Here is a 22,158-nt window from a genome sequence, read left to right on the forward strand (position 1 = left end):
GCCTCTAAGATGCGACTAACTTTCCCATGGAGAAACAGATTTGCCCTCGCATGGGTGTGACGGATCAAATGCCTGGAGTTTTTTCCCAGAATTTCCAAGACGAACCTATGGCACAGGGTATATTTTTCGTGAATGCAGCGTCATACATGGATCGGCGTTAGGGCTGCAGGAGAGGACCCGTAAGTGCTTACCTTACGGAAATGATGTCGGCAGCCGCAAAATGGGAATAAGATGCATATTGGGTATCGTATTGGGTATCGTATAGACTGTGTACGGACACATATATGCGAACCTTGTTGCGAAGCAGTGGAGTCCTGCTGTGAGTGAGAAGAGATTCAACAAGTAACCGGCGCGCCAACCGACCAGAGTTCAACCATGTTGTTTGGCTCGAATGGTACTGGAAGCTTTGCAAGCATGGATTTGCAAGTCTCAAGGTTCGAAACAGGTTTTGATTTGGCGATTCAAGCCACAATGGCAATGTCGAATACCCATCAAGGTAATGTTCAGCTTCACCCCTGAAGTCCTATAGCGTAGCCCCCGTATAGCTCGTTCGGTCTCGGCTGAATTTAGTTGAAAATGTCCTCTTACTCCCTTGTAAGTACAGTAGGCCATTGCGGCCCATGTGTACTAGTCGATGGACGTCTATCCAACGCCAAATGTCCCTAACGGGCCGTTTGGGCGGATCAATTTGCCAGCTAGGGCGGACCAGCAGTAGCTTGTGTGGTGATTACCGGCTGCTCAATTCGAAACAGCCCCGCCTATTGGGATAGGTTTAAGTTGTCGAATTCGCCGGATCACCGGGTTTATGGCATGTTTCTGGTGTGAGCCTAGACAAAAGCTGAAGGAAAAGATGAGACCTCGTGGCAGAGGTTGTGTTCTTGGCGGAGACAGGGCGATCAGAGGCGAACGCGAAAGCGATCATTAGTGGGGTGATCGTGATGCCGAGTCTACCACATCTCAATCGGCATGCCCGCTCCACAATTTAGCCGCCTCCCGTCGTTCGACGGAGAAGCCTCCCGCCAGATCTCGACGCTAAGGCTGACGTCACGCGTTCGCTTCGTTGCCTTGTCGTGAAAAACTCCAACCACAGCAGAGCGGTCCACTTGCACTGACTACTTTGCACCCCACGTTACCCGGCCCGTCGCCGTAGCCAACCATGGCCGTTGTGCTATTCTTGTCCGCCCTCGTCACGCCCTTCGGAATGCTTGGCTTCCTCGGCTACCGTCTGCTGCCTCTACTATCCAAAAGAAGCATCTTGGCATTTTCTCCAAACTCGCTGCGCATCCGGGAAGTGGTCGTAGCAATTCTTGCAATGATGCTCAAATCCGTGTTTTATTCGGTTACCAAAATGCCAGGCCCAACGCCTGTGGGCTTGCACCTCCGCTCGCCTCTCGTCATAAGTGCCCAAGACGTTGTTCGTTTTCATTCGGCAGTTGGGCATAGAGAGGCTAAACTTTCACACTTGAAACATGGCCAGCTAGTCCTATTTCTTTCGGCCATGACTGAGCCTGGCATGCTTTTGCTGCTCGCCAGCCCATGGTGTCCTGTCAATCCCCTCGGTGCGGTCAACGTCCGCAACACATTCGAGCTAATTTGTCCCGACCTATGCGACCTAGAGAAGCTTACGAATATGGATTCGATGTACCTTGATGCAGTAATGCACGCAGAACCAACAAGAGTAAAGCGTGGAGTCGAGTGGGCTCTCGAAATAACGATCAGTGCCCCCAGCGATAGGAACAATGGGACGTATCACGCCATTTTCCGCCAGGTTTTCACTATGCTGGAATTCAAAAAGACGTCGGGCAGCCTCGTTTCCAAAGGCTCGGATCGAAACAAACATGATGCGTCAGCACCAGGGTCTACACTCACTAGTACACAAATCTCATTATCCAAAGACGATCCATTGAAATGGGCGGCGTTGTGCAAGGACTACAACTTCATACATTTGTCTGGACTCGCTGCAAAGCTGTTCGGTTTGCCCGGAAAGCTTGCACACGGAAACCATGCAGCTGCAAAAGCATTACAGAGCTTGCCTGACGCTGGAAACACGGCATTGCCGAACAGTATCCCCTTGCAGATGCAAGTAGACTTCAAGAAACCAATGGTAGTCCCCGCTATCTTTGAAGTGTGCATAAAAGAATCGCCGTCTACTGGCATTGTGTTTGAAATCCTCCAAAAGGGAAAAGTCCATGCCACTGGCGCATATGGCCCACTAGAATCAGACAGATAGTAGTTCCATGGGCACCTCGAGACGACGCTGTCCTATTTGCATACTTCATCCAGTGTTCATACTCGAGTTGTGCATGATGACAACTCTTTCAACATCTGGACCAATCTTCACAGGCTCGCTTACGTGTTCAAGGCCGAGACATGAAGTTGCGGCCAAGCTCGAAGGATTCGGCGCTTAAACCCCACACCAGAACCTGTACGAGAACCTCGGCTCAACCCCAGCAATCTGCAATTGCTATGCCAATAGTACCGAGAATCATGGCGAACTCGGTCACGTCGCCTTCCTATCTCAACCTAGGCTCTTGGACAGCGACAACATTCCTGTGGTCTTGCTGCTGGGTTTATCTTTCACCTCCATGCGAAGACTGACCAGCCCATCCTGTAGTGTACAACCCCCAAGCTGCATCGCAAACTCGTACCCAATAAAATATGGCCCACGCCGCCTCTAAAGACGACCTTCGAGTCAGCACTCTCTTCGACTTCCGCTCACATGTTGTACTTGTGACAGGCGGAGCCACAGGCCTCGGCGAAATGGCCGCGCAGGCCTTTGTGCAAAACGGCGCGCGCGTCTTCATCGCCTCTCGCAAAGAACAGGAACTCGCGTCCACGACGGCGCGCCTCAACGCCCTCGGTCCAGGCAAATGCGAATACATAGTCGCCGACCTCAAAGACAAGGCCGGATGTCTGGCCCTCTGCGAGGAAATGAAGAAGCGGACAGACCGCCTCACGGTGCTCGTCAACAACTCGGGCGCCAGCTGGGGCGACGACTATTACAATTACCCCGAGCACGCATGGGACAAGCTGTACGCGCTTAATGTCAAGAGTATCTTTTATATGACGGTGGGGCTCGAGCCCTTGCTGCTCAAAGGTGCCAACGCGGATACGCCCGGCAGAGTAATTAATATTTCAAGCATGGCAGGGATAGGCACCATGGATGTCACAACGGGCGAGACTGGCGGGCTGAGTAAACCGGGCACTGGCACTTTTTCTTGTAAGTATTTTTTTTCTACTCTTTCGTACTGTCCGATTCACGTTTGCACAAATTGTGGATTATACCAGTCCCCCCCCCCCTTTTTTTTTCCGTTTACTATGGAAAATTGCTGACAAATGGTGTGTGATCTAGATGGTCCAGCAAAGGCGGCGTGCATCCACCTTACTAAGATGCAGGCTTCGAAACTTGCGCCAAAGAATATCATGTGCAATGCAATTTGTCCCGGTGTTTTTCCCTCGCGGATGACGAGCTTTGGGTTGGAAAAATATGCGGATTCCCTAACGGCCACACAGCCAACGGGTAGGGTGGGCAAGCCTAGTGATTTCGCTGGTTTGGTGCTGTTCTTGAGCAGCGCTGGAAGCGCCCATATGACAGGCAATGCTATCGAGATTGACGGTGGTGCGGTCCTGACAGGATTCAAGGGCAAGGGTACAAGCTCAGGGAGCAAGTTGTAAGTAGGTCGGTTGGAAGTTGAGTAGCGGGTCCTTAGTAGTGGCTTTGTTTGAGCTTCAACCGTCGATAGTTTATGCCAAGCAAGACTACGATGTACATATACATGCATTAATGCCGAGCTGGGGGGTAACGGGACTTATTGACGTGCATTTGATTCTTATTCTGCATGGGTTGACGTGTTGCCCTGGGTTTGTACTAGTAGATAGTGACCCAGAAGATGACGTTTCTCTTCGTGACGCTAAACATTTCCGTACAATCCAATACGCCTTATTGGCAGTTAACAACAAAATACCCTGTGGAAAGTAGGTCTTGCTCATGGCTCTTCAGTCTTTGCCCTCTTTTCGTCCGCGCCACTATCGTTAACCTCGAGCTTCCTCTTACTGCTACCTGCATCTTTTGATCCGGACGTTGCCGCTGGTGCAGCTGGCTTTGCCTTTCTCTTAACCATGCCCGAGACGTCGTTCGCGTTCTTGGCTGCTTCGGCGAGCTTTGCTTTTTGGGTTGCTGCATCGGCTCCCATCATTCCACCTAACAAGCCCTGAAAAACTGACGAGTCAATGCTGTCGAATTGCTGTTTAGTGGGGTCCGCCTTGAGCTCCACAAGGCGTGTCTTGAGGTCCTCCAACATGCCCTTTTTGTCGTTGATGATTGCCTGCTTCTCCTTCTTTTGCTCTGGCTTCAGTGCGTCCGAGTCGAGCGCTGCTTCTTCCTTTTTAAGTCTCGCCTCCAGACTCTGGATGGCGAGGTCGGTCTGCTCAGCGGCTTCCTTCCGTAACTCCCAATTGACGCCGTCTTCGTCTTCCTTCCCTTGCTCTGTCTCTGGGGGTGCATCTGTTGATTGTCCAGTCTGGTCTTCGCGGACCTTGGATACGGATGCGAACTCGAGCGCAAGTGAAAGCGAGTAATGTGCTTCTGTGACATTTTCGTGTTCAAAGGGATACAGTTCTTCTTGCAGTGCAAGCGATTTGCGGGCATCTGCTACAGCATCGTGGAAGCGCTCGTTTTCCAATGAGATCTCGACAAGGAAACCGTGACAGTCGGCAATCCGCTCCTTGATGATGCGCTCACGAGGACTCGACTCCGCCTTCCCTTTGCCCTTGTCTTCAAATTCACCTTCCTTGAGTGCCTGTAGTTGTTTTTCGTACAGGACGCGAGCTAGCTCGAAGATCTCGTATGCGTTGCCAAAGTCGTCGTCGTCCTCTTCTTGTTCGCCGTCCTGTGCCTCGTCGTCCTCATCCTCGGAATCAGTCCAGTTTTCGTCACCCTGGAGCTGGAAATATGGTTTATTCTCTACCAGTTCTGTCTTGGGTTCGCTCTTTGCAGCACTTGAGGCTTCAGCTGTCTCTGTCTTTGCAGCCTTCTTCGTTTTTGGCTGCTTGTTCTTTTTCTCCTCTTGTGCGACTTTGTTGCCTAGCACGTCGCTCTTTGCGACTGCAACCTTGTATAGTGCGCGCCCGTAATAGAAGAGCAGTTCGGCGTTCTCAGGCGCCATCTCGCCATTGAGCTCGGCTTGAATCTCGACAGCATTGGCATAGTTCTCTGCAGCGGCGGGGAAATTCTTGGTGGAGTAGTGAATAGAGGCGACTTGCGACAGCTCTGATAGCTTTTCTTTGGTCTTGGGAATGTCGTCAGTCTCAGCGACGGTCGCAAGAGGTTCGGTGGCAGATTCAGCCATGTTTTGTGAGTTGCGGTGAGTCTGCAGTATTATTTTTGGGAGTCGACTGCAGAATCAATACTGCGCAGCTTCAATATTGAAGGTGAAGGTGTTGGGTGTTGTGTTTTGGTAGGAATGTTGGTTGTTGCTAGGAAAAGCGGGCTGCTTTTAGCGCGAAAGCGCGACCGCGTCGCGCGTAAAGTGGAATTCCAGACCGACGACGCCAGTCAGTGCCTGTACAACACGCATTTACCTTTGCAGCCAATACAACAGACATGGCCACAGCAAGACGCCCAGAAAAGCCTTCAGCAGTGGCAGCGGACGCCATACCCTCCTCGTCGCCCGCATTTGGAACACCAGTACACCCAATCAATCCCCGCAGGACAGCCCCAATACGCGCCCCGCCCGCTCTCAAGCCCGTTGCAAAGTCGACTGTTCTTCCGATATTATTGCCTCCAGCAACTCTGCGGCCGCTGGCATTCAGGACTTTCACAAAGAAACATAATCTTACCCTCACATCTTCCGCCCTCCAGGCCCTAGCCACATTTATTGGAAAGCACTGCGGTTCAGGATGGCGAGAGGAAGGTTTAGCAGAGAAGGTCCTCGAGGAAGTTGCAAAGAGCTGGAAGAAGTGCGGTGGACAAGTCATTGTGGAAGGAGACCATGAGACGTTCAAGAGCATACTCAAGACACTAGAAGGATCCATGAGCGGTGGCAGAATAGTTCAGGGTTCGACAGTAGGACGCCAAAGCAGCTTCAACTTCGGCCCAGATATATCCGGTCAGACGTCACATGGATCTTTGGACACTACTTCAAGTTTCGGCATATCGAACCTAGAGGTGGAAGACAAGGAGGATGAGGAGGACTTGCTAAAAGACTCCCGAGAGTGGATGAAGGTCATTGGCGCTTTCGAGCAACCTAAACTGATCTACAACGTTAATCAAAAACACTTTGAAAAGTGAGTACATGTTGGGGGTTTTATGGCTTCTACTAACGATACTAGATCCACCGCAAAACCATCGCTCTTCCCAAATCCCTCACATAAGACTGAACTCTTCCGCCAGCGGTATCACATTGTACATCAGCGCATACTACGCAATGAGACGTTTCAAGCACCCACTTTCAGCACAGCTAGGTCGGCTACTCTGAGTCGGACAGGATCAATTGCAACCTCGCAAATGAACACAATCACACCCATTGCCAACTTGCTTGGGCGGACTGGAAGCACGCACCTGTTGCTAGGTATGCTCACTGTCTCAGCAACCGGAGCGCTCTCACTCTCTGACCTTACGGGAACAATTGCGCTTGACATTGAGCATGCGCGACCGATACCTGAGAAGGGCGCGTACTTTGCGCCAGGCATGATTGTACTGGTTGAAGGCAGCTATGAAGAAGACTCAGGAGCAGGCTCATCACTAGGAGGCAGTGGTGGTATCGGCGGCACAATAGGTGGAAAGTTCCTCTGCTTTTCGGTCGGACATCCCCCCTGTGAACGTCGAACAGCAACGCTGGGCGGCGCTGAGGAAGTTGACAAGAGCAGTCTGGCTGGCCCAGCATTCGGCTGGACTGATTTCTTGGGCGTCGGTTCACAGCGTGGAACTGGTGCGCGCATGAACAAGATTGCATCTAAGCTGCTCGAACCCGAACGAGCACACAACATCGTCATAGCATCAGATCTCCACCTGGACGTACCCTCAACATTATCAGCCCTCCGCACCCTTCTACGCACATGTACACCCGATCCCACCGACGCTCACCCTGTCTACCCCCTCGCCATCATCCTGATAGGAAACTTCAGCTCCAAAGCCAGTCTAGCCGGCGTCCCCGGTACCGGCAGCATAGAATACAAAGAGCACTTCGACGCCCTCGCCTCCGTCCTCGCAGACTTCCAACCTCTCATCGCCCACACAACCCTTGTCCTCGTCCCAGGCGACAACGATGCCTGGCCCAGTGCCTTCTCCGCCGGCGCCGCCACCCCCCTCCCCCGCAAACCCATACCCAATATGTTCACCACCCGCATCCGCAAAGTCGTCGCCGAAGCCAATCGCGAGATCTGGGGACCGGGAAAGGCAAAAGGCAAAGAAGGAGAAGTCATTTGGACTTCGAACCCCTCGCGTCTCACTTGGTTCGGCGTCAAGGGTGAAATGGCTATCTTAAGAGATGACCTCCTAGGTCGCCTTCAGCGAAACTCAATTCGCTTCAATAAACCGCCTCCGGATGCGGATGATGAGTTGCCATTTGCACCCAGTCAGCAAGCCAGAGACCTAGAGAATCAAGACTCCATGGATCTGGATCTGGCGCATCCTCCACCTCCACGGCCAAAACACCAGCAACAGCAACAGCCAGATGTCGATCTCGACACGCAAATCGCACGCGCACTTACTCGTACTATTCTCTCTCAGTCACATCTCAGCCCTTACCCGCTTTCCTCGCGCCCCTTGCATTGGGACTTTGCGCATGCGATGAGTTTGTATCCGCTGCCTACGAGCGTGGTGCTTGCGGATGCCGAGGCCCCACCGTTTGTGGTCAAGTATTTTGGATGTACGGTTATGAATCCGGGGAGTCTGGATGAGAGTGGAGGGAGGAGAGGACGGACGGAAGGGAGGGCGCGGTGGGTCGAGTTTGATGTTAGGACTAGTACGGGGGTTGTGAGGACAGAGGGGTAAAAGGCAGATGTATGAGATGGTGTTTTTTTCTTTCCTTAAAGAGATATCATTCCAAGATTAGATGGTGTTTAATGGGCTCGAAGAAATGAGGGTAGGAACGCAGTCATGAATCAAATACCATGTTGCCTTTATCAAGAAGAATGCTCGTTCCAACTCTACTCTAGTTGATATTCATACAAAGAAGTAATACACTAACTCTGCTTGTAGTCATTACCACCACCACACCAACATCGGCTCTCACCTTCCCTTTCCACATGAATAACGACGTCCATGCCGCGGTCCTTGAGGAACTGGTACGAACGCTCCCGGACATCTTCGATATCTGCAACACGCGAGGCAATGACGTGGATTACACCAAGAATGCGCCGTTGTTTCGGCGCGTGGTCGTGGTCGTGGTCGTGGTCATGATGATCGTGTGAGTGCGAATGAGAATGAGAGTGTGAATGCGAATGTGAATGGCCATGATCGTGACTGTGGTCGTGGCCATGGTTGTGATTGTGCGAATGCGAATGCGAGTTCGAATGGTCGTGTTCGTGGTGATCATGGGGCTCATCGTGCTTGTGTCCGTCGCAAGCGTGTTCCTTCGCATGGGCCTCGCCATGCGCGGCTCCTTCATCTTCAAGCCAGAACTTGGGCACCGCATAACCCACCACGCCTCTTAGTGTACCCAGCTCTCCTAATGCGTTCCTGATGCCATACTCGACGTCACTTGGTAGACTGAGCATAAGTCTTGCTCCACTAGATTTGACAAGAGGAATGGCCGAGAGAAAGATCAAGATGGCAATAATGCACGACGCAATAGGATCCCATCCAGACCAGCCGTAGTACTTAGTCAGAAGCGTAGAGATGATGACAGCTACGGAGCCGAGAGCATCGGCGAGGATGTGAAGGAAGATTCCTTGCATGTTTTCGTTGTCGTGAGAATGTCCATGTCCATGTCCATGGTCGTGGCCGTGATCGTGCCCATGATCATGTCCATGACCGTGATGAGCATGTCCAAAAGCCGTGAGACCAACTATGTTAACCAAGAATCCTAATATACTAACAATTAGCAGTTCGTTCAAACGCTGAAGTTCGTGGCCTTCCCAGAGGCGCTCAAAAGCATCAAAAATGATTTCTACGCTGACAAGTCTGTACAAGTTAGCCCGAGCTGCTGTGGGATCAAACAATCACTTACAAGAGAAAAACGCCATTTGCAAACCCAGACAGCGTGTCAATCTTGCCATAGCCGTAGGGGAAACGTGCGTTTGGACGCCACTTGCTCATGACTGCAGCGGCAAGACCTACGCCAAGACCAGCACAATCAAAGAGCATGTGAATACTGTCTGTGAGCAAGCCCAGCGAGCCGCTGACAAAGCCGTAGAAGAATTGGACCATCATAAAGGCTAGGTTCAGTCTATTCCATGTCAGAAAAATGTATCTATGGTCACCGATGATGTTAAGGATGAAACTTACACGCCAAAGTATGCAATGCGCCGTGAATCCCTTTCGATCAAAATACTATGTATAATGGATCCAGGGGTAGAGCGTGCAATCAAAAATGCGGAAATTCTCGAGTGATTTCCGTGGAGACGATGGTCATGTTTATGGCCATGATCATGTGCATGTGCATGGTCGTGGAAATGTGGTACTGGGGAGCGTGTGTCAAAAGCGACGGCTGCAATAAGTATTGCAGACACAAAAGGGAGTGAAATGTTCAGACGGCCACCATATTCCAAAAAGCTAGAAGCAAAAACAAGAATAGCGCTCAGCCGTAGTCCGACTTGCTTCTGACTCCGCAATGATGCTGGAAGAGAAAAGTAGACAAGCGCCGTCGCTGATGCAATTGAGAGGGCCGAAAAGCCAATGGTATGTTGAGACAGAGAAAAAGTTCCAGAAGGAGCAATAAAAGAGTATACAACGGCAATGACGAGGAGAACAAGACCCGCGGCAAGTGTCAAAAGTTGGTTTTCGGAGGTGTTGATTAGTGGGGACGAAGGCTTTGGCAGCGAGGCGCGAAGAGGCCGTTGGCTCGTGAATGAATCCTGGTTCTGTGGGTTGGTCATGAGTGACCAGGCCGTGGTTGGTAGAGGTGGGGGAACCCAGAAAATCGAAGCCAAAAGGGCTGTATAGCCGATCAGAAGGCTTGAGGTGCTTTCAGAAGTCATGACGTCTGCGACCATAGCCAGGAAAAGCGCACCGCAAGTCATCTTGCGCGTCCTCAGCGTCCGCCGGGCATCGTCCCAGAGTGTGTGATTGCCTGGCTTTTGATCCAACGCTCCAATTCCCGCTGCTACTGCGATGAGCAAGATGAGGGCGGTTTTTGCGCCGCCAATCTGCAAGGAGGCGTAGAAAGGCAAGAGCATGCTCAAAGCATTGCTGGCAATGCTCTTAGGTGCATTGGCAGCCTTTGGGGTGATTTTGTCTTCCTTCCGTCTATCCAACGGCTGCAACGTGGAGCTGACTTTGGCTGCCATACCTACTAACAATAGTGTTGCCGAAGAAAGGGTGAGGGCGTGCAACAGCGGCGCCCCGGGTAAGGCTTCGGTGGATTCTATCGCAGGCATGCTTTCTGCCATGGCTTCTGACAGCGACGACGGCGGTTTCAGTGAGGACTGAGCATTGTCTGGGTATGCCAAGGCGGCGAAGAGGTATGGGAGGGGAATCAGGAGGGCAGTGAGTGCCTCAGGGAGTTGCAGCCATGATCTGTAATACGCATTAGTTGAGCTATGTTAAGGCATGTTGGAACAATGCTTACGAGGGCGTTGAAGGCAACGGCGCATAGGGAGGCGTCTCGTGGATGGGCGACACTGACGAGAAACCATATGTGGTAAGGGGAGTCTTTGACGGAGGGCGCCCAAGGTCAGACTCTCCTCGTGGCCTGCCTGTGGACCTGCCCATGGCGGGATTGAGGAAGGGCTTCAGGGTATATGTAGAGTCGTTCGAGGTCGATCTCGCATGGGCGTGCTTGTGTTCATGGGCATGGTCGTGGGCGTGAGAGTGGGCGTGGCCGTTGTACTCAGCATACTGGGAGCGCACTGCGCCATATAGTTGGCCATTGGTGTTCGCCTCGGACCGGTTGTGTCGGTGGCCGTGCTTTCTGACGGGAGATGCGCCGTTGATGGGGCTGGCCGTATACGACGAAGACTCGGGCGTGTACTGTGACGACGAGCGTCCATGGCTGTGCGTGTGGGAGCGCGGAGTGACGGGCAGGGCATATGTCGACGCCATGTGCTGCAAGGATAGGATTTGTCGTGGCTCGCAGTCAAGCAGCCCACCAAAACGAGGGGCGCCAACTGGCGGTGGTGAAACGAGGCTCGGTCGCGTCGCTACGCGGATGGCGGACTAGCCAGAGGAACAGCGTACGGGGAGCAGAGAGGAGGGCAATTCGATATATCCACGACGGCTGAATATTGGACGGCCGTCTTTTCTGTATGTTGCATGTCTTGTCAGGGGTGTCTCTTACATAACTTATCCAGATTCCTAGCAACACTTATCGTCCTTAGCCGCCTTCCCGTTTTGGTTCCGTCCACCCCCGGTCCCCAGCTCTCCGCAGCGGCAGGCACACTGCACAGGCACAGGTGGGCACCGCCACTCCGATCCTTGGCATCATTTACGCATGTGGCGCCTTCTCTCCTGCATGAGCATGTGCATCGCAATTGGCCAACGCTATCTCAACCCCCCTCCATCATCACCATGCTCGACGACACGCTAGAAGCAGCGGCAGACAAGTACGCTACCCTCTTCTCCCTCGTGCTCACTGTCGTTGTCGTCCTGTCCACACTCTTTACTCTCTTGCTACTCACGCTACCCGGCCAATATGATCCTTACAAGGACAAGTCGCTAAAGTTCGTCGACGAGCATGGCAAAGAGATCAAAGCAACAACAAGAGATGGAAAGCAGCCCCCGCGATGGAAGAATGCGCGGTCCGTTCAGGTTGTCGTGTTGGGCGATATCGGACGATCCCCCCGCATGCAATACCATGCCCTGAGCCTTGCTAAACACGGCGCCCGAGTCACTCTGATCGGCTACCAAGGTGAATCATGTCCGCAAGTGCCCATACTGCCAGCAACTAACCGCATCCCAGAATCTGAAATACTTCCGGAGATAGTCTCCAACCCATTAATTGAAATCATCCCCCTTTCCCCAGCACCCGCTAGCCTGCGTTCAAGCAGCAAGCTTCTCTTCCCCATCTTGGCTCCTCTCAAAGTACTCTGGCAAATTTTCTCCTTATATACTGCACTAGGCTACCGCTCCCAGCCCGCAAGATGGACGCTTGTGCAAAATCCCCCTTCAATACCGACACTCGCAGTTGCGAGTTTGGTTTGCTTTCTAAGACGCACTGATCTGGTCATCGATTGGCATAACTTTGGCTACTCCATTCTGGCCATGAAACTTGGTGACTCTCACCCCCTCGTCAGAATATCGGAGAAGTATGAAAAAATATTTGCTAAGGCAGCTTCACACCACATCACCGTGACCGACGCAATGGCCCGCGTTCTCAAAGTCGACTATGGAGTTATTGCACAAGCCCTACATGACCGTCCAGCATCTGCATTTCAACCCATCGGGGCAGAGGAGCGCGCCAAATTCCTCAAGAGACTACCGGAAACGGCTCAGTTTGCAAAGGACCTGTCACCTAGCTCAAAGACCCCCTGGAAACTCATCATAAGTGCTACCTCCTGGACAGCCGATGAAGACTTTTCTATCCTCTTGTCAGCTCTCGTCGCCTACTCTGCCGAATGCACTTCAAAAACACATCTTCCCAGGATCCTAGCCATCATCACTGGAAAAGGGCCTCAAAGGGATCATTATCTTTCCAAAATCAACGAGCTGAATCAGCAGAAGAAGCTGCAGAATGTCATCATCAAGACGGCATGGCTTACCCATGCCGACTATGCTCTCCTTCTCGCCTCTGCTGATCTCGGTGTCTCGCTGCATACATCCTCCTCTGGCGTTGATCTTCCGATGAAAGTCGTCGACATGTTTGGCGCAGGATTGCCCGTCGTGGGCTGGGGGAAATTCGAGGCATGGCCCGAGCTAGTCAAGCAGGGCGTAAATGGCCTGGGATTCCAGAGCCCCGAGGAGCTTGCCCTGCATTTGGCTGCATTCTTTGGCAGCGATGGTACGTTAAGAGAAACACTAAAAGTAGGCGCTCTCAAAGAAAGCGAGCACAGATGGGATGATGAGTGGGATGGCGTAGGTGGAAAATTATTCAAGCTGATCTGAACTGCCGAGGGTCGACCATATCCGCAACATTAAATCCTTCAAAGCAACCATGATACCCAATGAAACCCTAGTCAATAACAAAAAAACTTCCAAATGCAAAACAATGCCAACTCACTCTCCAACACCCAACGCAGGATAATCTCTGCCCCCTCATTCTAACAACACTCTCTCATTGCACCAACCTACCACCCCCCCCCTTCCCTACAAAACCAACGGCCCATCCCACCTATGCGTAACCGTCGGATCTAACATCCAAATCGTCCTAGCCACAACCTCAGGATACCTCCCCAACCTCCTCAAATACCGCCTCCTCCCCCATGTGACAGCCTCCAACTCCCTCATCACCGTCTGTAAATTCTGAAACACGACCAGTATCTCGCTCGACACCCTCTGGCGCCTCAGTCTACTCGCCATATACCGTGTGGGACTGAGATAGCTGAAAGTTAGGGTGGCGAAGGGGGACCGCGGGAAGAAGAAGCGGTCGGAGATGATGTACGCGGTGTAGAGAATGCTGAGGTAGATGCGGACTGAGAGGCCCGAGTAAAGGGGGCAGGAGAGACTGGATTCGTAGTGCGACATTAGGGTTTCCATTTCTTCGACGGCGAGGAGGGAGGAGGGGGCTGGGGCTGAGATCGTGATGGCGGCGACTCGGTGGTGGATGAAGAGCGAGATGAGATCTTGGTGGAGCATCATGGTTTGCTGTTCGATGGGCGAGACTGGGTAAGGTGGGATTAATGGAGGGGTTGGCAGATTGCTTGATGAGTCGGAGTCGGAGTTGGAGTCGTAGTCGTAGGAGTCGGAGTCTTCTAGAAGGGCTTCGATACCTGCTAGGATGCTTGAGTTCATTTCATAGCCCTCTTCCGTATCTAATGTATCGGGGGCGCTACTCGGTATTGTTTCTTCCTCGGATTCGCGCGATTCATTGCTACTGCCTTGCGAGTCGCGTGTATCTCGAGTTGAATGGTGGCTGTCTACCCGGACTAGTAATCTTTGTGGCCAAATCGATGTCTCCTGTCTATCGAGGTTGGTAGTGGGTCGTGCATATGTATCTATTTCGTTTTCTGTGCTTTCCAGGTGACAGTGCTCAATGAGCCATTGATGCATATTCATTATCCTGGGTCTTTTTCCTTTAAATGCGTGAAGAATGCTGGCTCACGCGTGGCTGAGTAAGAAAACACTAGTAGCGAGTAGGATATATGCGATATGCAGTGGTGCTGTTGCTAAGAAAATAGAAATAACTGCGCTGGAACGATAGAAATTCGATCGGAGAACCTCGAGTTAGGCGATGTAGCTTTACTTCACGATAGATGCCGATACAAGGGTGTGTATCAATATCAGGAAGGTAAGAAGGAGTGACGTTACTACATATAATAGTCGTGTGTTAATCCCATCATCTCTCTTTACACGCACAAAATACCAATGCATCGCTTAGTATCTTTATTCATCCAAGGTTAACATCGCTCTTGCCGTGTGACCCATCTGCTTTCATGATCGTACCGTGGGACAGTCCAGAACGTTGCTTGTTCTGCTTTGTGGGTCACGTGTCGTGACATTTGAGAGCCAAAGGAATTTCGATATAGTTGCTCTGAACATGGTTCGGGGAGAGCGTGATGAGGTTTGGGGTTTTGGTTAGTCGAGTGGGTGAGTGGATGCATTTGAGGGTGGAGACATCTGGAATACATATCGAGCCAGTACTTTGACGGGCATTGCTAACACAAGGAGGGCCAAATGGTTGGGAGAGATGTTGGGATGAATCGAAACTTGGTATTGTGATTAATCAGAAATGTTTAAAATGTATTCTGTCCAGAGGGTTCTTGTAGGTGCACCTTGGAGAGCAAGTGATTTGAATATACACACCTGCCATTGGATGGTGAAGGTGAACAAATGACCCATGAGCCACAATACGCACAAGTTTAACGTACAAATATCATTGCTAAAGAGTAATCTGATAAGGATAATTTCCTGTGGAAACTACGATGGATACTCGTGTCCTGAGGCTACACTACTCAGCTCCGGCACTTGGAACAGATGATATCAGGAAGACGAAAAGTCAGCTGTTTTCCCACCCACAAACAGAGGATATCCTTGATTTTTATTGTTGATTCTGTATGGGGGAAGAAGCAACCCAGAAATCAAGAGTCACATTTCATCTGTCAGACTTACAGTGCGTCAGCACAGTTGTGTAAGCAGCCCAACTCCAAGCCCACCCAACCCGCACTACGCACATCGTTGACGCGACAGCTTACGACGTAGCCTATTCTCCAACTTTCGCCTGCAGCCACTCGCTCCCGTCCCGCACCGCCAGCCCGCGACAGTCCACTGCTAAAAAAAACTCCGGCCTTGGCCTTTCCCATCTTATTCCCGAGCCACACTTGACCGCCGTTTCTTGTATCCACACGGCAGTGTAAATCATAGCACGGCACATACTACACATGCACTAACTCTCCAGGTTTTTTTCATCTTGTCTTCTAGGGGACCTCGTGACACTAAGCCACACACATAACCTCTTTCTTACGCAAGTCCCAAGAGCTATTTTGTAAGACCAAGACAAAAAAAACAAGATTTATGATTTGCTCACGACTAGAAAAGACAACGGCGAGGTAGAGACAACCAGGTTTTTCCCGTCTTGACTAAGAAGTTCCAAGAAAGGCGAAGAAGAAAACTACGCGTACTCCGCTTTACACTCAAGCCTTTTTGGTGGGGTAAGCACAGCAGTAGAAAAAGTACCGCGACCCTGCTGCGACATGTCTGGGCAAACTGGCCGTCTTGTTAATCAACGTGTAGACTAGTTTCTGGGCTTGGGCTTGGGAGAAGAGGAGGAAGGGAGGCGCAAGGAATTGGGGCTGTGCAATCGGGGCCTTGGCAAAAAATGAAGGTTGTGACATCGCCATGGCTATTGGTGTTCGGCCAAACTGTCTTAGTAAAGATGTGAGCATTGGTGTCATGTTCGTATTTCATTCTAGTCAAGTAGTCTGTTATGTAAAACAGAAGAAAGAAAAGTAGCTGCCTCCTGTTTTCTTAAGCGCGAAAGCACGAATGTTACTAGCTCAGGATTAATAAATGCAGTAGTAAGAGGAAAGGGAAAGTACAGCGAAATAGAAATCTAGCGTGTGCATTATGTGAAGCAGGAAAGAACAGCAGTAAGTAAAGTAAAGTGTATAAAAAAAGGCGTGACGCACGACGGGAGTTTGATTGCATGGCCCTTGATGAAATCTTGCCGAACACTTCCATCTCCATCTCCCATCTCATCTCAGCCCTACAAGCCCGCTGGGCGCAAAGGGAAAAAAAAGCACCAAGAGTTTTTCTTAGAACTTACAATTCGCCAACCAATAAAATCTCGCGTAAATCATGCTTTACAAGAACTGTGGACGGACGAAAGAAAAAGAGAAAAAGTCACATGGGGCTGTCATACTTACATTGCACTGCCGCAAAGGAACGCGCGTAGCGTAGTAGGGCATCAGGGCGGGAAAGGACCGCCAGCGCAACAACTCAAAAACATTTCCAGGGTCCCAGACCAAAAGGCAGGAAAAAAAAGGAAAGGACCCAAAAAAGGACAGCAGCCGACTCACACCGTCTTGTTTTGCCTTTTTGCTTGGCTGACTCCATGTCAGGGCTTGGCGGGGAGTGTGTTTGAATTTCCCGCTCTCCGGGTGGGGACTTTTCTAAGCAGCGCCCCCCCCCTCTGTTCCAAGGAAAACATAGACAGGGAAGAAGAAGAGGTTGGGGGTGGAGCTTTCTTTGCTTGGCTCTTTCTACGATTTTCGTTTCTCCTTTTTTTTTGACGCCGTCGTTACACAATGTACATGTACGTGGCCATTGTCTTCTTCCTTTGCGCTTAGCATCTCTATCTTGATTAGCTAGAAGGGAAGGGGAAGGGGGGTGGAGGGGGATCGACAGCGCACAGTAAACAAGAAAACAAACACAAAAAAAATAAGGTGCATGTGGTGAAAGGCTGCAAAAAGTGTGTTTACGTCTGCGCGTGAGGCTGAGGGTAGTAAGCGGCGAAGCCGCAAGTGGTCTACCTGGGGGGGGGGGGGGGAGATCAGCGGTATTCGAGTCTGTACAATACCCCATAGTAGAGCCGTGCCAAGCGGTCACAACGTCTTCCGCCCAGCGGATCTTGAAGGGATGCTGCTACACTGGATTGGCCGCCTCCGCCCAGTTGCGACGTCGTGAAGCCTGTGAAGCCACCCGCCGATCTTGTCGTTACCGACGACGGGCCGATGAGGAGCGGGGAGGGAGAGAGCAGGAGGGACTTGCTTTGCCATTGTGCCACTCGTCATCTGCGTCATGTCAGTGCGTTTTGCTTGGTACCTGGGGTGTGTGTGTGGTGGGTGGTAGGTGTCCGTGGGCGGAATGGGCTGCATGCTGCATAGTGTACCTTGTGGGACCGGCATCAATCATGCTCTGAAACGGGAAATTAAGCACGCGAGCAGTTGTTGGATGTTTCGTATATAACTAGTTGGATTCCAGCACGGAAAAATGGTTCCATCACACAGCAGCACAACACTCACAGACAATCAAAGTAGTCTCATACAGTACACACATATTCCTATTCTTCAGTACTTTGTCATTTGAAAGATACCCACATTAGCCATAATGCGTTACAACATCATCGCCATTGCTTTTGCCCTCTCCGCCGTTGGCCTCGCCGACAAACTCGAATTCGAGGATGTCCCACGCAATTGTATCGACATTTGCACACCCGTCGTCACTCTAACAACCGGATGTGACGACAGAGGTCCAAGTAAGTCTTTATCTCTTGAGCCACCTTGATCATGTGAACTGCCATACTAACCAGTATCTCAGACGACGACGACTTCGCTGAACTCCAATGCATCTGCAACGCCCAAAACGCAAACACCCAGATCCCCAACTGCGCTGACTGCATCTGGCGAAACGGCGGCAAATTCGACAATGGTACGTCTTTCCTTCTCTTCCTCTTCCTCCTCACACGTGACTAATGCTCTCCTTGTAGACGCTCAAGATCTTGTCCGTGACTGTGGCTTCACTGCAGTCAGCGGCGCGCCCGCAGGTCCTACACCAACTGGACCAAGGCCTGGAGGTCCCAGCTCAGGCACCACCCCAACAAACCCACCATCGAACAACAACCCCGGTGGTAACAATTCCAACGGTAATCCTCCCAACCCTCCCAACCCTCCCAGCCCTCCCAACCCCCCAAACCCCAACGGTAATCCCAACGGTAATCCCAATGGTAACCCCAATGGTAATCCCAACGGTAACCCCAATGGTATTCCTTATGGAAACCCCAACGGTAATCCCAATGGTGTCAACAACAATAGTCCTAACGGGAACAATCCAGGCAACAACAATAACGTCGGCACTGGCACTGGCACTCAAGGCACTGGTACTCAAGATGATGTCCAAGGCAATGCCCAGCCCGTTGGTAATTCCGCCAACTCGCCCACAGTCGCCTTAGCCGCGGCCTTTGCCGGTCTTGTTGGCTTTGCCGGTCTCTATTTGTGATTGGGGGGGTCCAGATAATCATGTGGTTGGGCATGGGGGACGGTAATCAGCATTTAACGGTCTTGGTTGGGTTGGAGCAGAATAAGGGAGTTATGCCTTTATTGATATCTCTTTGTCGCATGGCTTTTGCCCTTGCTATTGCATTTACGAATCAATGACACAACTATTATCACTTTTTTTTCAAGTATGACTTCTTCAATGCAGAAGTGTGATGACTGGTCGCTGATTGCAAAGTGAATTCTGAAATATGGCAAGGCAGTGAGCAGTGCGTCCAGAGCTCGGCTCGACACGGGAAGAACACTGAGCCGGCGGTAGGGTCAAGGTGTTTTCGGTAAGGCTGATTACGCCAGGCAACGACAAATATTGTTGCAGATGGTGAAGGTGCAGCAATGTGTAATGTGTTGCAGTTGCGAAACGCAGTCGCCCGGCAATGGCTGGGCGACGATGAAGATGGCAGTCCAAAGATCGTTTGCTTCCAAGACGATGTTCTCTTCATTTTCCAGTGGGCGTCATTGGGCGTGGTGAAGAGAGAAAGGCTCTCGAGCCTTTCCTTGACTTTGGTGCAACTCGCTCAAATTTCGCGTCTTCGGGTTTCAGCTCGCCCGTCAGCCATTGTCCCATGTGTGTTTGCCACCTCTTGAGGTCTTCTCCTTTAGTGGCTTCTCTGAGTCTTCGATGGCGCACCAATCTTTCTGCGACTTGCTTGAGAACGATCTTGGGGGGTTGGTATTCGGTTAAGTTTCCAGGGCTTGCAATAGTTATCCTGTCAAGGTACGCCCTGGTCACCGTCTCCATGATCGTAAGGGTTTTTCCTCCATTCACTACTTTCGTTTCGTTGGTTTGAGGGTTCGTCCATTTTCCTTTCACCCAGTGATCAAGCGGTAGCCCTTCAAGTCCTTTGTCGACATTCAGACGCTTGTACCATCGATGCTCTCCCTTGGCAATTGTACGCATCATCTTGTGTCGGTCTTCACCTTCGGTGTACTTGATCAAGAGATTCTTGAAAACTGCCAATTTTTCGCTCCACTTTTGCAGTGCCTTGACTTTGCCCAACGGTCCAGGCCAGGCGGTGGCGAAACCGTCATTGGATGTATCTGGCCGTCCGGTTCCGATTGAGAGTAAAAGGGCTGGTTCCTTGTCATCCCCCTTTAGTGAGGCGTGTTCACTGTAAGCAGCATATGAAGGGTTGTTTTCGCGAATTCCACCGTCTTTAAAATTCTTCTTCAAACCATTCGCAAACTCAGCTGTGAGCATCTCGAAGTAAAATGGTGCAGCTGAGGTTGCTCTTGTCACCTGCCAGATTTTCATCTTGTCAGCACCAGTATTGTATGGTGTAACCCATGCTGGAGCGATGTCGGGATCGTATTGGTGGTTATAAGAACGAAGGAGATAGGCTTCATCGATTTGACCAGAATGAATAGCCGTTAGACAGATGCTAGCAATTGTTAGCACAAAGGCAGGAGACTACAGGTAGGGAAGGAGGTTTTACTTACGATTGACAAATGCGCTCCACTGGCCTGAAATTGGTAGCTGGAGCACCGCTACCCCATGTGGTTGCACTTCGTAGAGAACCGACACCCGATGCTTCCATAGGGACTTGTTCTTGATCTTCCTCTGAGCGCCAAGGGTACCAGTCGTCTCCTGTGCATTTTCCATGCTCTTTGCAATATTGCTTTACGATATCTTGCACTGCCTTTTCGAGCGGTTTATGATCATACTTTGTAGCTAGGGGTAGAATGTTCCTCCTATGCCCAAAAAGTTCATTACCGACTTTACGATAGATCTCGAGGCATTGCGGCACAGTCATGCGCAACCTGGCAAGCATAACAGAGATGAGTCCACCAGTGCTTGTGCCATACATGTAGTCGAAGTAATGACATGGGAGTAGCTCGTCCTCTTTGAATTCGCGGCGTTCGGTGCCGGGGACTGGACCCTCTTCATCTTGTATTCGGCGCTCACATTCGGCGATCTCGTGCATTAACTGTTGTATGATAAGGAGGCTCGAATAGCCGCGTATACCCCCGCCATCTATGCAAAGAAACGTCAGCGTGGAGAAGACAAGCTTTGGGGAACTGCATGTCAGACTACGGATAGATGGCGCTAGTCGCTGACTGCACCACTATAAAGCTACTGCCAACTAAAAAAAACGAACAATCGGACAACATCAGAGTGTTGGACAGCTACAGGAATCGCCAAGTGGACACTATGCAGATAGGAGAGCTACAAGGCTATAACAAGATCCCACGTACCCAGCGTAAGTATAAGGTCCTCCCAGCAGTTTTCGGCGGTGACGTTCATCTTCCAGGTTTCTCCAGTCTTGTCGCCCTGAGTCGCAGTGGTGCCAGTTGTTCTTATGCTGAGCGGCCTCGAGGCCGGCTCTCGAGGCGGTTGCAACATGTTGAAGGCGCGTGGGTTCAACTAGTGCTGCGCGCGTGAATGGTGTGTAGTAGCGTTGAATGCTTCACAGGTAGATCTCTAGCCTTGCGTGATTATTTCGGCGGGTAACGGTGCTAGGTGGTGCGAGGGGGAAGACCGATATTGAAGTGGATATAAGGCCTTAGGGAGCCTCATGACATTCTCGCGCGTTCCCGCGAAGGGCGCGGGCAGGGTGCAGGTGGAAGGGTGGGCTGCGGCAGTGGCTGGCTCTGCCGCTAGTGAACGGGGCCGCTGGCGAAGCGACGAATAAGAAGCCAAGCTCTTGCCGTCGTGAGGAATGTTTCTCCAGACGTTAGTTATGACCCTCGTACATGTCCGGGGCTACTGTGCTCGTGTAACGTGGGGAGAGGAAAAAACAGTCAGCGCGTCTGCCGATATTGCATCACCCAGGGGTCCGACTGGACTCTATGACGACAGAAGGAGCAGTGTCACTGTGCTCTCTGTCCTTGTTATCGCTGCCTACTCTACATGCGAACATGGCGCGGAGCTGAAATGCAGGGGCGCCAGAAGGCAATTAGGCAAACCTAGCCCGGCGCCAAACAAGGCTGTGAACCAGCTGGCAGCACTGCGAGCGGGCAGTGAACATGTAAAGACGCATGAGTCCGAGGACAACGAGAGCGGATTCATCCGTGCCATGTCTCCACAATGCGCAAGTAGTGATCCCCAGAGCGATGTAACAAGCCTTGGGGGCTTGGGGCACGCGTCCATATCAGAACGCCATCCAGGTGACTCGCTCAACACCCCTTTGCTTGGCCTGCCCGTCATGCGCACGGCAAGAAAGCGTCATCCTGCCCAGGTCGGTGTAGAAAACGCGCGACAGTGTTTTGTAATCGCTCCATGCTGGGCAGCAACGGTATGCGTGGATTTGCAGAGGGTTTGCGTCGGCTTGCGTTGAGGTGAGTCGAGTTGAGTTGGGTAGCATAGACGTGGGTGGGGCTGGGTGGCGTCCAATCAGCGCTGCCCAAGGCACAGCCGCGCCGTTGGCCAATGAGCGTGTCGAGCGGCCGCACAATGGACATCACAGCATGTCACCG

General features: G+C 51.5%; 9 protein-coding genes across 9 annotated transcripts; 5 read left to right on the forward strand and 4 right to left on the reverse strand.

Moving 5' to 3' along the window:
• Nucleotides 1-1,156: 1,156 nt before the first annotated feature.
• Nucleotides 1,157-2,392, forward strand: PSV08DRAFT_224832 (uncharacterized protein; the record flags this gene model as incomplete). Its single annotated transcript, XM_014218218.2, has 1 exon — nt 1,157-2,392. One exon carries the CDS (start codon nt 1,157-1,159, stop codon nt 2,228-2,230), a length of 1,074 nt encoding a protein of 357 aa, XP_014073693.2. The 3' UTR covers nt 2,231-2,392.
• A 24-nt stretch (nt 2,393-2,416) lies between these two features.
• PSV08DRAFT_204108 (uncharacterized protein) lies at nt 2,417-3,803 on the forward strand. Its single transcript, XM_014218261.1, has 2 exons — nt 2,417-3,220; nt 3,353-3,803. Exons 1-2 carry the CDS (start codon nt 2,659-2,661, stop codon nt 3,673-3,675), a joined length of 885 nt encoding a protein of 294 aa, XP_014073736.1. The 5' UTR covers nt 2,417-2,658; the 3' UTR covers nt 3,676-3,803.
• Nucleotides 3,804-3,816: 13 nt separating this feature from the next.
• Nucleotides 3,817-5,476, reverse strand: PSV08DRAFT_224837 (uncharacterized protein). Its single transcript, XM_014218262.2, has one exon. It carries the CDS (start codon nt 5,346-5,348, stop codon nt 3,987-3,989), a length of 1,362 nt encoding a protein of 453 aa, XP_014073737.1. The 5' UTR covers nt 5,349-5,476; the 3' UTR covers nt 3,817-3,986.
• Nucleotides 5,477-5,602: 126 nt separating this feature from the next.
• Nucleotides 5,603-8,056, forward strand: PSV08DRAFT_224842 (DNA polymerase alpha/epsilon subunit B-domain-containing protein; the record flags this gene model as incomplete). Its single annotated transcript, XM_014218263.1, has 2 exons — nt 5,603-6,285; nt 6,331-8,056. 2 exons carry the CDS (start codon nt 5,603-5,605, stop codon nt 7,991-7,993), a joined length of 2,346 nt encoding a protein of 781 aa, XP_014073738.1. The 3' UTR covers nt 7,994-8,056.
• Nucleotides 8,057-8,086: 30 nt separating this feature from the next.
• Nucleotides 8,087-11,218, reverse strand: PSV08DRAFT_362946 (cation efflux family-domain-containing protein). Its single transcript, XM_014218235.2, has 4 exons — nt 10,731-11,218; nt 9,449-10,678; nt 9,171-9,389; nt 8,087-9,124 (listed from the first exon to the last, which is right to left on the reverse strand). Exons 1-4 carry the CDS (start codon nt 11,201-11,203, stop codon nt 8,185-8,187), a joined length of 2,862 nt encoding a protein of 953 aa, XP_014073710.1. The 5' UTR covers nt 11,204-11,218; the 3' UTR covers nt 8,087-8,184.
• A 450-nt stretch (nt 11,219-11,668) lies between these two features.
• On the forward strand, nt 11,669-13,314 carry PSV08DRAFT_204119 (glycosyltransferase; the record flags this gene model as incomplete). Its single annotated transcript, XM_014218239.1, has 2 exons — nt 11,669-12,008; nt 12,060-13,314. 2 exons carry the CDS (start codon nt 11,669-11,671, stop codon nt 13,199-13,201), a joined length of 1,482 nt encoding a protein of 493 aa, XP_014073714.1. The 3' UTR covers nt 13,202-13,314.
• Nucleotides 13,315-13,402: 88 nt separating this feature from the next.
• PSV08DRAFT_248175 (uncharacterized protein) lies at nt 13,403-14,311 on the reverse strand (the record flags this gene model as incomplete). The annotated part of the gene is made up of 1 exon (XM_014218236.1): nt 13,403-14,311. The coding sequence occupies one exon, from the start codon at nt 14,309-14,311 to the stop codon at nt 13,403-13,405; it is 909 nt and encodes a 302-aa protein (XP_014073711.1).
• A 3,383-nt stretch (nt 14,312-17,694) lies between these two features.
• PSV08DRAFT_305139 (uncharacterized protein) lies at nt 17,695-18,870 on the forward strand. The gene is made up of 4 exons (XM_014218219.1): nt 17,695-17,948; nt 18,011-18,121; nt 18,180-18,335; nt 18,525-18,870. The coding sequence occupies exons 1-4, from the start codon at nt 17,801-17,803 to the stop codon at nt 18,686-18,688; spliced, it is 579 nt and encodes a 192-aa protein (XP_014073694.1). The 5' UTR covers nt 17,695-17,800; the 3' UTR covers nt 18,689-18,870.
• A 310-nt stretch (nt 18,871-19,180) lies between these two features.
• On the reverse strand, nt 19,181-21,085 carry PSV08DRAFT_371764 (acyl transferase/acyl hydrolase/lysophospholipase; the record flags this gene model as incomplete). Its single annotated transcript, XM_014218264.2, has 3 exons — nt 19,181-20,123; nt 20,182-20,716; nt 20,938-21,085. The coding sequence occupies 3 exons, from the start codon at nt 21,083-21,085 to the stop codon at nt 19,181-19,183; spliced, it is 1,626 nt and encodes a 541-aa protein (XP_014073739.1).
• Nucleotides 21,086-22,158: the final 1,073 nt, after the last annotated feature.

The sequence above is a fragment of the Bipolaris maydis genome (assembly GCF_028858645.1).
Source record: "Bipolaris maydis strain C4 unplaced genomic scaffold PSV08scaffold_8, whole genome shotgun sequence".
NCBI lineage: Eukaryota > Fungi > Ascomycota > Dothideomycetes > Pleosporales > Pleosporaceae > Bipolaris > Bipolaris maydis.

What these genes read in the sequence shown, in the direction of transcription:
- PSV08DRAFT_204108 (XM_014218261.1), top strand. Translation starts at nt 2,659, where the DNA reads ATGGCCCACGCCGCCTCTAAAGACGACCTTCGAGTCAGCACTCTCTTC. An exon ending in GGGCACTGGCACTTTTTCTT is followed by an intron (nt 3,221 to 3,352) that starts GTAAGTATTTTT and finishes TGTGTGATCTAG; the next exon opens with ATGGTCCAGCAAAGGCGGCG.
- PSV08DRAFT_224837 (XM_014218262.2), bottom strand. Translation starts at nt 5,348, where the DNA reads ATGGCTGAATCTGCCACCGAACCTCTTGCGACCGTCGCTGAGACTGAC.
- PSV08DRAFT_362946 (XM_014218235.2), bottom strand. Translation starts at nt 11,203, where the DNA reads ATGGCGTCGACATATGCCCTGCCCGTCACTCCGCGCTCCCACACGCAC. An exon ending in CCGTTGCCTTCAACGCCCTC is followed by an intron (nt 10,679 to 10,730) that starts GTAAGCATTGTT and finishes TGCGTATTACAG; the next exon opens with ATCATGGCTGCAACTCCCTG. An exon ending in CGCATTGCATACTTTGGCGT is followed by an intron (nt 9,390 to 9,448) that starts GTAAGTTTCATC and finishes GACATGGAATAG; the next exon opens with ACTGAACCTAGCCTTTATGA.
- PSV08DRAFT_305139 (XM_014218219.1), top strand. Translation starts at nt 17,801, where the DNA reads ATGCGTTACAACATCATCGCCATTGCTTTTGCCCTCTCCGCCGTTGGC. An exon ending in CGGCGGCAAATTCGACAATG is followed by an intron (nt 18,122 to 18,179) that starts GTACGTCTTTCC and finishes CTCTCCTTGTAG; the next exon opens with ACGCTCAAGATCTTGTCCGT. An exon ending in CGGTGGTAACAATTCCAACG is followed by an intron (nt 18,336 to 18,524) that starts GTAATCCTCCCA and finishes GGAACAATCCAG; the next exon opens with GCAACAACAATAACGTCGGC.